General features: G+C 36.7%; 1 protein-coding gene across 1 annotated transcript; it reads right to left on the bottom strand.

The window, feature by feature from the left end:
• Positions 1–384: 384 nt before the first annotated feature.
• Positions 385–6,466, bottom strand: TY3BI_4 (Transposon Ty3-I Gag-Pol polyprotein). The gene has a single exon (XM_051208276.1). The coding sequence runs from the start codon at positions 5,631–5,633 to the stop codon at positions 1,698–1,700; it is 3,936 nt and encodes a 1,311-aa protein (XP_051065242.1). The 5' UTR covers positions 5,634–6,466; the 3' UTR covers positions 385–1,697.
• Between the last annotated feature and the right edge of the window lie 9,523 nt (positions 6,467–15,989).

Genomic DNA, 15,989 nt, shown 5'->3' with positions numbered 1-15,989 from the left:
CATACTACCATGAAATGATCATTCAATACTTTCAAATTATCCATGGTAATTTCGTTTTAATCAACTCATAAATTCAACTATTTCCAAAAAAAAATTATTATAAACTTCACAACCTTCCCTCTTTCTTTCTCATAGCAAATTATCACTTAGTAATAAAAATAGAGAAAAATTACTGGGTTCTTTCTTTTCCCCTTTTTCCTTTTTCTTTTTCTTTTTCTTCTTCTTTTACTTTTTCTTTAAATTAGTGTTAATTAAATTTACACAACTAATAATAATAATAATAATACCCGATATAATTATGTCATAAATATGAAATAATATTTGCTTAAATCATTCAAATATTGCGCCCATGTGCGCGTGCGCGCGCGTGTGCGGAATTGTGTGTGCATGTGTGCGTGTGTGGGTGTGTGTACACCCATGTAATGAGAGTAAATTGGTGAATATAATTGAATTATAAAAGTATATTATTATTTATTATATTGATAAATTTTGATCCATTTAGAAATAAGAGAAACAAAAAGTGTTTTCTTTTCTTTTCTTTTCTTTTTTACTGATTGTATCTAAGATAAAAACAGATTTTCATTATTATTATTATTATTGCGTGATTATTAAAACAATGAAATGGTTGATTATTTAATGAATGATTATTATTATCAATAATATTGAAGAAATTGGAAGAAATGAACGACTGTTTTGTTCGATAGTGTAGAACTCTTCATCAGTGTGCAGTTCACGATCTTGGACTCAGGATTCGACTTCAGGAGATTTGGTCACAAGTGTGAATATTTCACTTGTAGACCAGGGAGTTGACTAGAATCCAATGTATGTTAATATCTAACTTGCATCCATCTGTCAATGACTTGTAGTGGCTGTGCTTCTATAATTAATCACCCTCGAACCGTTATCGTATAATCTTCAACGATGTTTGAAATCAGAAGGCAAAGAGAAGCAGCTACTACAGTTTATTTAGTAGATAATTCGGACCAGACAGCAGAGAGGCAAAATGAATGAGCAAGCGAACTACGATTGTAACAGTAGCAAGTAGCTGTAGTAGTAGTAGTAGTTGTTGTAGTAAATGGGTGCAAATGTACACATATATATATATATATAGGAAAATGGATGAGTCAGCGAATAGATTAAGCAGTTAATAATGAAGCTAGCAGAATGAATACATGCGTAGGCGCTAAACAATGTTCAAGCGTATGTATTTCATACAAGCATTAATAATAAAGATAGTACAACAAGTTGTTATATCATGGATGACTTTGTCCATTAAATAAGTTAACAAAAAGGGCTTAACTGGGTTAAATGAAAATAAACCCATTAGCACGTGAGTCGCTATAATAGCTCCCCCCTGCAAACAAAGATATATGGAAAAATGTCTGTGTTTGCACAAAAAAATAGCAAACTGAGTAGGGTAGTTACAATCGTTTGAAACAAAATGGTTTGTACAAAATTAAGATGAAGTTGGTGTGTGCTGTACATTTGATTTGCGCCTGTCCGTGAGGTTACATAAAATAATAGCAAGAAATAGAAGGAATGTGGTACTGTCTTTACATTTTAAACAGAAATTATACGCATAAGTGTAAGGGTACATAAGATACGTTGAGTTTTATCGCGCATAACATGAGCTTAATAATGCATGCGTATACGATGAGGTAGAAGTTATAATTAATATTTAAAATAGTAGATTATTATTAATAGAAAATTGTAGCGACATAATGTTGGGGCCATCTTACTCTGCGGCCGGATCTTGTTGTTATCGGAGTCTTGTCTTTTTGTTGCGTTAACGTTGTTGATTTTTGGGATTCGTGTTTCGCTGGTATGACCATCTTAGAGGAGTCTGTACTTGTTGATTGAATATCGCTATCAATGAAAGCTGGCTTTACTCGATCGATGCTAATTACATCTGTCTTCCCAGCTTTTTCTATGGTAACCGTTTTATTTGTCCTCTCTATCACTTTAAATGGTCCGTCGTAACTCGGTTGAAGAGGTGGTTGTACTTTATCTCTTCTAATGAATACGTGAGAGCTGTTATGCAGTTCCTGTGGTATGAATACCCGTCGTTGTTGTGGTCTGGGAGGTGTTATTTTTAAATCGCTCATGTGCTTTCTCAGGCGTTGCACATAGCCGGTTACATCAGTCGGGACATTTTTACTTGAAGTGAAGAATTCTCCGGGTAATCGTAGAGTAGTTCCGTAAACTAACTCGGCTGGACAACACCCCATGTCTTGTTTAATTGTTGCTCTTAGAGCTAACATTACTAGGGGAAGTTTATTAGACCAATCGTTGTTAACGATGACGGCTGTAAGGGACGCTTTTAATTGCCTATGTAGGCGTTCAACCATTCCGTTTGCCATTGGATGGTACGACGTCGTTCGGATTCGTTTAATACCGAGGAGTTCAGTAAGCTGCTGAAAGAGTCGACTTTCGAATTGTGCTCCTCTATCCGTTGTGATAATCGTTGGTACACCGTAGTAAGAAATCCAATTTTCAACTAGGGTTTTAGCTACCGTTTCAGCTGAGGTGTCTTTTATCGGCACTGCTACCGGCCATCGTGTAAACCTATCGATGCATGTAAAGATATAGTTGTATCCATTTGAAACGGGCAGTGGTCCTACAATATCGATGTGTATATGTTCAAATCTAGTGTCTGGGTGCGAAAACGGACCTACTGCAGAGCTAGTATGACGATGTACCTTCACTTTTTGGCACTTCATGCATGCTTGTGTCCAATTACGTACATCGTGATTCATGTTTGTCCATACGAATCGTTCACTAATCAGCTTTATCGTGGCTTTTATTCCTGGGTGCGACATGTTGTGCATGCTTTCGAATATTTTGTGTCGCAACGTTTTCGGGATAAATGGTCGCGGTCGGCCTGTTGATGTATCGCAAATTACTTTCGTGTTACCAAACCGCACCTCTTCGAGTACTAATGATGTTGAACCTCCGGATCTGAGTTTATTTAGCTCGATGTCTCTCTCCTGCAACTTTGCTAGACCGTTATAATCAATTCCACTTGCCATAAGTGTGCTTATCGTTGCTCGTGACAATGCGTCGGCCACATCGTTTTCTTGTCCTTTAACGTACTGTATGTCGGACGTGAACTGTGAAATGAACTCTAGTTGTCGGATCTCTCTCGGGGAATAATTGTCTTGCTTTGCGCTTAATGCTTTTGTTAGCGGTTTGTGGTCTGTATAGACGGTAAAACTTATGCCCTCAACCATATGACGGAAGTGTTTTATTGCTAAGTAGATTGCTAACAATTCTCTTCCAAACGTACTATATCTCGTTTGGGTAGGATTTAATCTTTTCGAGAAAAATGAAAGCGGTTCCCATATGCCATTTACTAATTGTTGTAAAACGGCTCCTACCGCTACGTCTGATGCATCCGTCATGATAGCTAACGGTGTTTCGCTCTTTCGTCTAGTTAGTGTCACTTCTTTATTTAGTGCTTTTTTAGCGTTCTCGAATGCTTGAATCGCGTCTGGTGATAATTGGAATGTCCGTGCGTTTCCGCGTAATGCATCTGTTAGTGGTTGCAATATTGACGCGCAATTCGGGATAAATCGTCTGTAATAATTTATTAACCCGAGAAATCGGCGTAACTTTTTCCATGAGTCAGGTAGGGGATAATTTTTGATGGCGTCGACTTCTGTTGCTATTGGTGTGATGCCTTGAGAAGTTATATTGTGACCTAGGAACTGTAAAGATTCCTTTCCGAATTCACACTTCTCAATATTTATAGAAATACCATGTTCTCTGAGTCGTATAAATAATTGCCGTAGTTGTTGTATATGCTCATCTTTAGTGGTGCTAGCTACTAATAAATCGTCGATATACGCGTATACTCCAGGTAAACCTCTAATGACCTGGTCGATAAACCGTTGAAAGGTTTGTGCTGCGTTAGTCAGTCCAAAAGGCATACGCAGGAATTCATATAGCCCAAATGGGGTTGTTACTGCTGTCTTCGGTATGTCTTGTGGGGCAACAGGGATGTGGTAGTATGCTCTGACTAAGTCGATCTTCGAGAAGATAGTAGTGCCCTCAATACTGTAGGTGAAATCATGGATGTGCGGTATAGGGTATCTGTCAGCTACGGTTTGTTTGTTCAGTGCTCTGTAATCTCCACATGGCCTAACCTCTCCATTCTTTTTCGGGGCCATATGTAGCGGGGATGCCCACGGGCTGCTCGATGGCCTTATAATGCCTAGCTTCGTTAGCTTGTCGAATTCCTGTTTTGCGATGGCTAGTCTTTTGGGATCTAACCTTCTTGGTCTTGCTTTGATTGGTGGACCATTCGTTACGATGTGATGCTGAATAGAATGTTTGAGATCCGCTTTATTGTATGTTACGTTTACGAGTTCAGGGAACTCCCTTAACAACAATTTATATGGATCACCACGACTTTTATCTATCACAAGGTTCATTGAAACGGCTTCCGTAAGTATTCCTCTTATCGAAGTGGTTTGACTGCCGTTTATAAGTCTGTGTCGTCTCGAGTCTACTAGCAGGTCAAAGTTACATAAGAAATCTATGCCTATTATGGGCATCGATACGTCTGCTATGACAAAGTTCCAACGGTATGAAGCGCCACGTCCAAAATCTAGGAACAATTTCCGTTTACCATATGTTTTAATATCTGATTTGTTTGCTGCTCTTAACACTAATGACGGATTAATGTTTTTTCTTTCCTCGTTAAATGGAGGTACTACGCTAATTTCCGCTCCAGTGTCAACTAAGAATTGTGCGCCAGTGGTTCGGTCTTGTATATAGAAGAGGCGACTATTTTCAGGCATTATGTGCGTTGATGCCGTTGCCATTGATACTCGTGGGTATCGGTTACTAGCCCTGTTAAATCTACAAGGTTGTAGGCACTTTCTAGCCCTGTAGCCGAACATTTGATGATACCAACATATCGCGGGAGTTGTGCGTCGTCTAGAAGTTGACCGGGTCCTTTCACGCGAGCGATCTCGCGATGACCTTCGTGGTTTTTCTCTCTGCGTTAATTCTGTGAGTTTGCGGCATAAAACATTTATTTCCTTCTGTAGAGTATCAAGTCTATTGTCTACCGTCACGTTGTGTAGTGGAGGGCTTGCTTGCTTGCTTCTTTCGTATATTCTATCGGCTATCTTTGCTATATTGTCTAAATCAGCATCCGTATCTCCCACAGCTAGGATTTGCTGTATATTTGCCGGGAGCCGGCGGAGCCACAGCTGATAAAAGAGATTATTGTCAATGTGTCTATCGCCAAGTAGACTTTTCATATAATTTTTTAGCTGTGATGGGGTTCTATCTCCAATTTGTACTTGGCTAAGGAGTTGTTCGACGGCTTGTTGGTCACTGAGAGAGAGAGTTTTAATTACTGCCTCTTTTAGGACGTCGTATGGTTTCTCTGTGTCTGGTTTTGCTAGTGCCTCTCGAACGCTGTCAGCTACTTCGTCTGGGAGTAGTGTGCTTGTCAGGCCGAACTTATCCTTTTGCAAAAAAATGCGGTTAGCGAGAAAATAATTTTCAAGTCTTATAAACCAGAGTTTTGGGTCTGTTATTTTAAAAGAAGGGGCAGGGAGGTTAAGAGACCTCACGGACGAGGCTTGCTGTACGCTTGAAACTGTGTTTTCATAAGACATGCTTATAAAAATTAAGTAGCACACGAAAATAACTTAACAGTCACAAGGAAAAATAGATGGGCAAAAACAATGATAATAAAAATAATGGCACAATTTATAAAATGGAACAGACTTACTAAATTGCACCAATATATCAATTGTTTATGGATAATTGTTATTTATTATGATTATAATCGTCACGTTTAATAATGTTTGCGAAATAATGTAAGTGTAATTAAAATAATAATATAAATCCACAGTTGTAATTATAGTTCATTTGATAATCCAAATTGAGATGAAAAGAATCGGATTTTTGAGATTTGATTATTTCGCCAAAATTCGCTTTCCGTTCTCACGTCGGGATTACCAATTCTGTAGTGGCTGTGCTTCTATAATTAATCACCCTCGAACCGTTATCGTATAATCTTCAACGATGTTTGAAATCAGAAGGCAAAGAGAAGCAGCTACTACAGTTTATTTAGTAGATAATTCGGACCAGACAGCAGAGAGGCAAAATGAATGAGCAAGCGAACTACGATTGTAACAGTAGCAAGTAGCTGTAGTAGTAGTAGTAGTTGTTGTAGTAAATGGGTGCAAATGTACACATATATATATATATATAGGAAAATGGATGAGTCAGCGAATAGATTAAGCAGTTAATAATGAAGCTAGCAGAATGAATACATGCGTAGGCGCTAAACAATGTTCAAGCGTATGTATTTCATACAAGCATTAATAATAAAGATAGTACAACAAGTTGTTATATCATGGATGACTTTGTCCATTAAATAAGTTAACAAAAAGGGCTTAACTGGGTTAAATGAAAATAAACCCATTAGCACGTGAGTCGCTATAGACTACACAACTATTCATCCATCGTATTTAACTATCATTATGTCTAAGCAAAAATGAATAGTGACTAGCAGTGAAATCCATGACGTGGGTTTCGTCTAATGTGGGACTGAACAGATGGATGTACCTGCATCACAGATTTGATGTTCACTCTAGGACACGGATCCAGTATCGTTCTGTTCAAACTTCATCGCGTTATCTACTAAGCCACAGTGTTCTGATAGCCAGATGCATGTGCAATGGGGTGAAGTTTAAATTCACTTGATATTGTTTACTTGTATCTAGCCATTGACGATTAGCACGGCAATCGATCAGTCTTTTATTAGCATATGTGCATACTGTAAGTATTACCTCAATATTGTCTCAATTCATAAACACTATACGCAAAGATGGATAGTGGATAGCAATCGAATCCGGTTTGACACGCGTTTCGTTCTGTTTGGGTCTCCTCAGTTGGACTGTTTCATTATTTCTTAATATGATATTGATGATTGCCATCTTTGGTAATAAGTAGTTTACTATATTAAATAATTAATATGAAGTTTTCTGAGTGTAAGTGTTTATGGTTCATCGGATTTAGAAATCTATCTGACATCAGAACGTCTTATTAACATATTACGATTATTTCTTAGTTGTATAAGTTAGGCTTGATATAAATGCCAATGGTCATTACTGATTTATCAAACAATTGTAAATACATCTCAGTTCCATAAGAACTTCGTCATGTCTTGAATAGCTCAGTAGTAACGTCTTTGTAGCTGAATGACACTGGATCGAATCTTCCAGGAACCATAAGCTCTCAACCACAAGTACACCTTACTAATTTGTATTGAATGACATGAAACCTAGGCCTATGGATTTTGATTGATTTCCTTGAGTTATCTAACGTGTAAAGTAACTGTTTATAAGGATCAATCTTGATAAATTCGACGACTTCCAGTACTAAATTTCACGATGATATCAAATTCCACTGATCTAATGATTATATTGATAATAAAATACCTTGTAAGATATGTATTCACTTCATATGGATGAATTATAATGTAGTTTTACAGAGGAGAATATACAAGAGTAAAATGATTAGAAACAGTAATTCGCGTTTACTAAATCAACAGTGATCACTTGATGACAGTATTTTGTACGTCTATATCAAACTATAATCTAATCACACTTGATGGGAAAACACTGGAAGAGGTGAAATATTTCACTGATATGGGTTGCATCATCGATGAACTTCGACAAAAGTTGGCAAATCAAAGACAATGTTTCTACACTTGAACAATATATAGAACTCAGAACAACCATATATGCAAGTCAATATCAAATAGAGAATCTTAAATATGAAAATCAAGTTGGTTCATTCTACTGTACATAGCTGAATTTTCGAGAACTACCACAACTATAATGGAAATGGTACAAATATTTATAAACAGTTTTCTATGCAAGATACACAATAACCGTTGAGCGGATACGATCTGCAACAGTCTACTATTGGAGGGAATAAACCAACATTCAACTGAAAACGAAATCAGCAAAACGTTTTGAAAGTGGTTTAGACATACAGTGAAGAAATCATCAAACTGCATCACGATGCAAGGTCCTACTTGAAATCCTGAACGGAAATGCAAAAGGGGAAGCAGACATAATAAGGATGAATAGCATCTGTAAAGAACTGAAAAGGATTGCTCAGGACATAGTTAGATAGACAGTGCTGGATTGTGGTCTATGCTCCTTCATGAGGGGTAACGGATTTAAGTAAGTAACTTAGTAATACATAAGAGTTTTCTTTTCTGTCAACAAAAAATGTTTCGAAGAGGAGTGATTAAAAGAAATATAGACACTTTTAAGTAGTATATTTGACTGAAATCTTTTGAAATAATCCAAATATAAATAAACATTCATATAACATTTGATCAGAATTCCTTGACTCTCTTCTATATCTGCTTGTAAATCTGAATCAAATCTGTATATACTATGATATACAAGAAATTATTACCTTGAAATTCACTTCTTTTAAACTAATCAAACTCAGAAGTATGTAGGATACATATAATGGGGTTATCAGTATATCTATCGGTTTAGGATTGTGGAGATTATTATCTTTTTTTAATTGAGATCATGAATTGATTAATGTGAGACCACCACTGAAAATCTGAAAGCACTGGACGGCTGTTTCGTCCTATTGTAGGATTCATCAGCAGTAATTATATGCAATTTTATGCTAGAAAATCAAAAAAGAAAAAAACGTATTCTATCGTAGAACATAAAAGAATGGTTCCTTGTTGAATGTGAACTATGAAAATAAATAATTTAATTGATCATTATCATTAGTAAATACTTGAATATGAAATAAAGTTACAATTCTAATATGGAATGTAGTAGTCACTTTATTGGTAGCATTATTGGTGAACACGGTGAGTCTGATGCAGATGTGAAGATGTGGATCGGCAAAGCAGGTGCAGCAACATCTAGAACTCTAAACAACTGTTAACCAACATCAAAGTCAGAATTTTCAATACCAATATCAAGACAGTTCTACTGTATGGGGCAGAAACCTGGAGAACTACGAAAGAAATCATCCAGAAAATACAAATATTTATTAACAACTGTTTACGCAAAATGCTTCGGATCTGTTGGACAGACACTCTCAGCAGCAACCGACTATGGGAGAGAACAAACCAGATCCCAGTGGAGGAAGAAATCAGGAAGAAGTGTTGGAAGTGGATAGGACACACAATGAGGAAAGCACTCAACTGCGTCACAAGACAAGCCCTCACATGGAATCGTGAAGGCCTTAAGATGAGTGGAAGACCAAAGAACACATTATGTCGAGAAATCGAGACAGACATGAAAAGAGTGGACAACAATTGGAGAGAACTGTAAACAAAAGCGTAGGATAGAGTTGGTTGGAGAATGCTGGTCGGTGGCCTATGCTCCACTGGAAGTAAGGGGCGTAAGTAAGTAAGTAAGTGAGTCGCTTTATTCCTAAATATGATTATTCACAGTTCGAATACACGAGGTTGAATTAGGATGAAGAACAATAAGTAAAGAGTTTGCGTCTTAAGAAAGATCCATATAATTTTTTTAAAATGGGTATAACAGTTATGGCTTCATTGGGTCTATTGAGATGTCTGTTAATTTGTGCGGACATATACTGATATACAAATTAACATTAATGAACAACTGCAAACTGCCAAACATTAGATGTCATAGAGATTTTAGACCCTTTAGAAATACTTACAAAACTTAGTCACCTAGATACTAGAATATTTATAATTTACTATAGTGTTGGAACGTGCGGAATGGAATCGTGAATCCGTACTGTTGAGGAGTACTTACTAGAACGAAACAGCCGTCCAATGCTTCTAGATTTTCCATGATGATTTAGTCATCATTGACTCATGATTTCAACTATTTAATTAATAAAATCTTCACATAAACTTCCTTCTGATACAATGTATTTATTTAAGCAAAATTACATTATACTAGTTGCTATCTAGAACAAGCTAATGAACGGTTGGAAAAGGAAACTGAATTGAATCTGAAAGTTGTTTACATAATAATAGATCTACTTAAATCAATTGAGTAAACCTAATAATGAAAAATCTATAGCTTTTTATTGAGGTCACGAACCGATTGATGTTAGACCGCCATTGAATACCTGGAAGCACTGGATGGCCGTTTCGTCCTATTGTGGGACTCCTCAGCACTGCCTCACGAGATTCGAACCCAGGGCCTTCAGTCTCCCACGCGAACACTTAACCTACTGAACTACTGAGCCGGCATCCAATGGTGTTAATGTCTTACCTCATCCGTGACCAGTGGAGCTAATCCGTGTCGGGTAGAAACAGGTGTCTACCACAATACAATGTAAGATGGTCGCACAATTTCGTGGATTGGTTGAGGTTAGACATTAATACTGTTGGATGCCGACTCAGTGGTGTAGACGCTAAGCGTTCGTGCGAGAGACTGAAGGCCCTGGGTTCGAATCCGGTTAACAGGATCGTGGATGTGCACTGCTGAGGAGTCCCACAGTAGGACGAAACGGCCGTCCAGTGCTTCCAAATATTCAATGGTGGTCTAACATCAATCGATTCATGATCTCAATCAAAATCTTAACAATCTTCACAATCACTATACTGATAAAAATTTATAGATCTAAAGTTGATCATTGACTTTCACTTAATGTAATCAACTAATGAAACCTTTTACTTTAATATATAATCAAAGATCTTTTCAATAGATTTATTCGATAGACTATTCAAACTACGATTAGATTTTAATAATCAGTACTAATACAAGTTTTAGATTGTTCATCACTTGTTTACTACAGTTTTATATCATACATACTCTTCATTTACTGTCATTTCATTCCTCATTGACATCATCATCATCATCATCAACAAGATTGATCTACTTACTGAAATAATTAAAATCCACTTGAAAAAGGAACTTAACTCTTGAACTGATTGAACAATGATCATCATTATGTCAACACTGTTATTTCTTGTCTGTTATGGTACATCATGTATATCTATGTGTGTGTGTGTGTGTGAAAGATGAAGTGGCTGCATGTGAATGTTGAATAATTAAAATACCTTCAATATTCATATTACAGTTATGATGTAATCGTTATTATTAAAGATGAACCAATCGGATTAAAAGGAATAATGAACTCATCTATTATTATGAGAAGAGAATGGAATAAGAAAGGTAGAACAAGAAGAATGAGCTCTATCTAAGTAACCACTTATATAAAAGATAGTGAATAGTAAATAAAACAAAAGAGGGGGGGAGAACAAAAATATCTCGGATATACATACACGTACATGGAAGAAAATTTGCGAAAAAAAACACAACAGTTTTATTCTGTACCACTTATGAATTAGCCTGATAATTTAATAGAAGGAGAAGTAGAAGAAGAAGAAAGAGAACGATACAACATTAGAATAATAATTATGATAAATAAAAAAAAACTGAACATGTAATGAAGGAAGGGAGGATGACGGTGGAGGGGGGGAGGACACTGATTCAAATCAAGTAGAGATGGATAGAGGGAGAGAGGGGGGAAGGAGGGGAACGTACTTAGGGAGGGAGGGATGGATATATTTTTGAGAAAAAAAAACGTATATATATAATGAAACATTTTTTTTAAAAATCTCTTTTGAATCATCTACACAAAAAAAATATTTGAGTTCTGTGAACAAAACGTGGAATTTTTTTCTTATTCTTTCATTGTAATTACATTATATAATCATTGGAATAATAATTTACATCAATTGTGATCATCTATTACATAAGAAGTAAGTTCATTTTGCAAATGAATTCTTCATTACTTCTTCATGTATATTCTATATTATTATTATTATTTGAACACATAAAAACTGGTACAAGGGAGCACCAGTTACATATGCTCCACACAAAGCTCATTTGATATGTGTGAGGGCTGTGATACTGGCCGGGTGCCCAAATCGAAGCAGGTGGTATTCTTAGGTGACCACATCTAGAGCCTTCGACTTGAAATTCTGATCCATAAGGTAGTGGAGCATTGTAAGGAGATGCAGTCACATGGTAGCCGGTGACCAACGACTGGATCATACGCCATTTGTTCCTTCAGAATACTGGAGCTCATGTGCACCATTGGTTTGGAATGAGGGTTTTCCAACTCCCCTAAGTGGACTCTCTATATCCATCAACCCGATTAAAGCGCTGGACATTCGCTTTTAGTTCTCTCAATTTCGTGAACACCACCCACGCCACGAGAATTGCAATGAGTAGGACTTCCCTGGGAGAGGCTATATACGCGTGGCCATGTGAGAGCATTTCGACAGAGAGAGCGAACTCTACCTACTCTCGGCCGTACCAGGGCATTTGGGGGCCTATATAAATTTTTTTCTTAAATTAAGATCAATATTAAATCAATGGTTTACATGGTGACTAGGTATCATTAAATTGAAGTTAATTATATAAACATTTTTGTATAATTTCAAACTTATCAGTTGAATATAAATCTATAGCTTAGTGTTGACGTTTATATTAAGATTTAAGTGTAACATTGATCAATGTGTTTTTTAATGTAATCGCGTTATTCAGTAGATTAATGTATAAAGTTAAGGAGGTACCTTTAAAGACGTAAATATTGGTACAAGGAGGTACCAAATAGATATGCGCCATATAAATGATTCGATTTGTGTGAGGGCTGGAATATTTTCCGGATGTTATTCTTAGGGAGCCACACTCGGACCCTTTGACCTAAAGGTCTGATCCACAAAGTAGTGCAGCAACGTAAGGAGATACAGTCCTATAGCTGTCCGTTACCAACAATAGATTCATACATCATTTGTTTTCTTAGAATCCAGAAGTCCGTGTAAACTGTTGGTTTGGAATGACGGTTTTTCAACTTTTCTAGATGGATCCTCTATATCCAGAAACCTGGTTAAAACTTCGAACATTTGCTTTTTATCCTCTTATTTTTGTAAGAAACACTCCCATCGCGGAAGTATTCAAGACTATCCACAATTTTACTGAGGCATCAAATATCGGTTTAGAAGCTGTTGTGTAGATCAAACCAATACATAGTTAAAATGAACCTTAAAACCCTGTAAAATGAAAAGACTTATTTATTGTCTGCTCTGTTGCATTTTATAAGCGTATACATAATACTATTCCTCATTAAGATTAATTATTCTAGCAATTTAGTTAGACATTGGATTCCGGTCTAGTGATCTATATGCTTAGTGTTCACACCCGAGACTCAAAGACCTAGGTCAGAGTCCCATGTGAGAGATCGTGGTTGAGCACTGCATAGCAGTCTCATACTAGGACAAACCAGCTATTCAGTCCTTCTAAGTTTTTAATGGTGGTGTCTAGCATTGATCGATTCATGATCTCAATCAAACACTCAACAATCTCCATATCCTCATATAGATAATGTATAAACTGTTTGACATTTTCCTTATCCGATAAGTATCAACCTTTAAAATTGTTGTTAATATGAACTAATAGTTTCCTCTTATACTAATACTATAACCATTTCTACTATTCTATCATTTGTCTTGTTACTTACATCGAACCTTAATGATATAGTTTATCAACTGAGAATGGATGTATCAGGATGTACCAAGTTCTGAGATGGTTATCATTAACTGACTTGATTGTTTTATGACTCAGTTCATAATTTACACAATGAGAGCTCTAACAACAACAAAATTAGGTTACTATACGAAGTGATTAGTTTGAAAAGGGTTTACAATACATTTTTACAATAATTTAACATACTCATAATACCATATAAAACTGAGGCTTATGAAATTAATAGACTGTGTAAAAGTAGTTTACTCAATTATTAAATGTATGATTACTATTATTAATGACTTTATTCAACAATATATTTTCGGTAAGTAAGTAAGCAAGTAAGCAAGGCAAGGCAAGCAAGGCAAGTAAGGCAAGGCAAGGCAAGGCAAGCAAGCGGCAAGCGCAAGCGAGCAAGCGCAAGCAAGCAAGCAAGCGCAAGCAAGCAAGTGCAAGCAAGCAAGCGCGCGCGCGCGCGCGCGCGCGCGCGCGCGCGGCGGGCAGCGGCGGGGCAAAGCGCAAGGCAAGGCAAGGCAAGGCAAGGCGAAGGCAAGCGCAAGGCAAGGCAAGCAAGCAAGCGCGGCAAGCAAGGCAAGTGCGGCAAGAAGCAAGGCAAGCAAGCAAGGCAAGGCAAGCAAGGCAAGCGCGCGCGGCGGCAAGCGCGCGCGCAAGCGCAAGCGCGCGCGCGCGCGCGCGCGCGCGCGCGCGCGCGCAAGCGCGCGCAAGCAAGGCAAGCAAGCAAGCAAGCAAGGCAAGTGCAAGCAAGCAAGGCGCAAGCAAGGCAAGCAAGGCAAGGCAAGTAAGCAAGGTAAGCAGGTAAGATAACTTGTTGAAATCTTTAAATGGTAAGAATAGATGGCTCAGATATTCAAGTAAACCATTTGTATCATTTCATATATTAACTGTTCAAGTAAATATTCACTTTACAAATGAAGGAATTAGTGTAGAACACAATCCTTGAACATTGAATGATTATAATTAAAACATTATTCAATATTCAATAGTTCAAGTGAATTATTCAATAATCATAATAAATAATCAATTATTTATATTAAATAATCAATAATCATTTAATGAATCTATGAAATGATTAATAACTTGTTCAATCATTATGAATATTATGTAATGGAGTATCAAAAATATATAACGGAAGAGAATTTCAATATGGAACATGAAACGAGGCATTTATGAACGAATCAATCAGATTTAAGGATGAAAGATGTTCAATTTTTGGCGCGAGATTCATTGATTCATCTAGTTAAATATCATCTTGATATTTCATAATGAATAAAGTAAATCTAAGTGTTAACCATCAGTTTAATATTTCGCCTTGATTTATAATCTTCATTTAAGTTTAATAAGGAGATGAGTATCTTCAAAGTCATTTTGGTGTTACTCTCAAAAGTTGTCCATAGTCTTATCATATTCGTTTATTAATTCATTATCAAAGGGATCTGTCATGTTAATTATGTAGGATTTTCTTATTTCTGTTTTGTTTACTTTCTTGTAAACTGAAAAGTTGAATCATAGTGGTTGTTTTACACTACTTACTTACTTACGCCTGTCACTCCCAATGCAACATTCTCCAACCCACTCTGTCCTAAGCCTTCTTTTCTAGTTCCATCCAATTCTTGTTCACTTTTTCTCATATCTATCTCCATTTCCCGGCGTAATGTGTTCTTCGGTCTTTCACTCATCCTTTGGCCTTCACTGTTCCATGTGAGGGTTTACCTTGTGATGCAGTTGGGTGCTTTCCTCAATGTGTGTGCTGTCTACTTTCAGCACTTCTTCCTGATTTCTTCCTCCACTGCAATCTGGTTTGTTCTCTCCCACAGTACGTTGTTGCTAATAGTGTCCGGCCAACGGATCTGAAGTATTTTGCGTAAACACTTGTATCTTCTGGATGATTTCTTTCGTAGTTCTTCATGTTTCCGCCTTATACGGTAGAACTGTCTTGACATTTGTATTGTTTTAAAAAGTTTGTTTCAATGAACTGGATTAAGTATTATCAACATTATGTGGTTGATGAGGTGAATGCATTGTTTTTTAATCATAATAATAGAAAGGCAATGGTTTAACCATTAATCAACTGATCCATTGTAGTAAAGCATCTAATCAACAATTAATATTTTAAAGATTAATTATTCTCCACAAGATTTTCTAGGGTTCAGAGTTTGACCTCTGAAAAGATGATAGATAAGCATTGTTGAATAACTTCATAGTAGGACGAAATAAGTACTAATTACTTCTTGATCTTCAACAACCATTGTCTAATAAGTTACACTAGAATTTGAACAACCTTCATATTTCATCCCTTTCCATATTAAATAAATGAATAAGTATTCAACGGTTAAGATCATGAGTCAATTGAAGTTAGACTACCATGGAAAACCTGGAAGTACTGGATGGCCGTTTCGTCCTATTGTGGGACTCCTCAGCAGTGCACATCCACGA

The sequence above is a fragment of the Schistosoma haematobium genome, chromosome 6 (genome assembly GCF_000699445.3).
Source record: "Schistosoma haematobium chromosome 6, whole genome shotgun sequence".
Lineage (NCBI taxonomy): Eukaryota > Metazoa > Platyhelminthes > Trematoda > Strigeidida > Schistosomatidae > Schistosoma > Schistosoma haematobium.
This window is presented reverse-complemented; position numbering and strand designations above follow the sequence as displayed.

Bases quoted from the DNA above. Each gene is read 5' to 3' on its own strand.
- TY3BI_4 (XM_051208276.1), bottom strand. From the start codon at position 5,633: ATGTCTTATGAAAACACAGTTTCAAGCGTACAGCAAGCCTCGTCCGTG.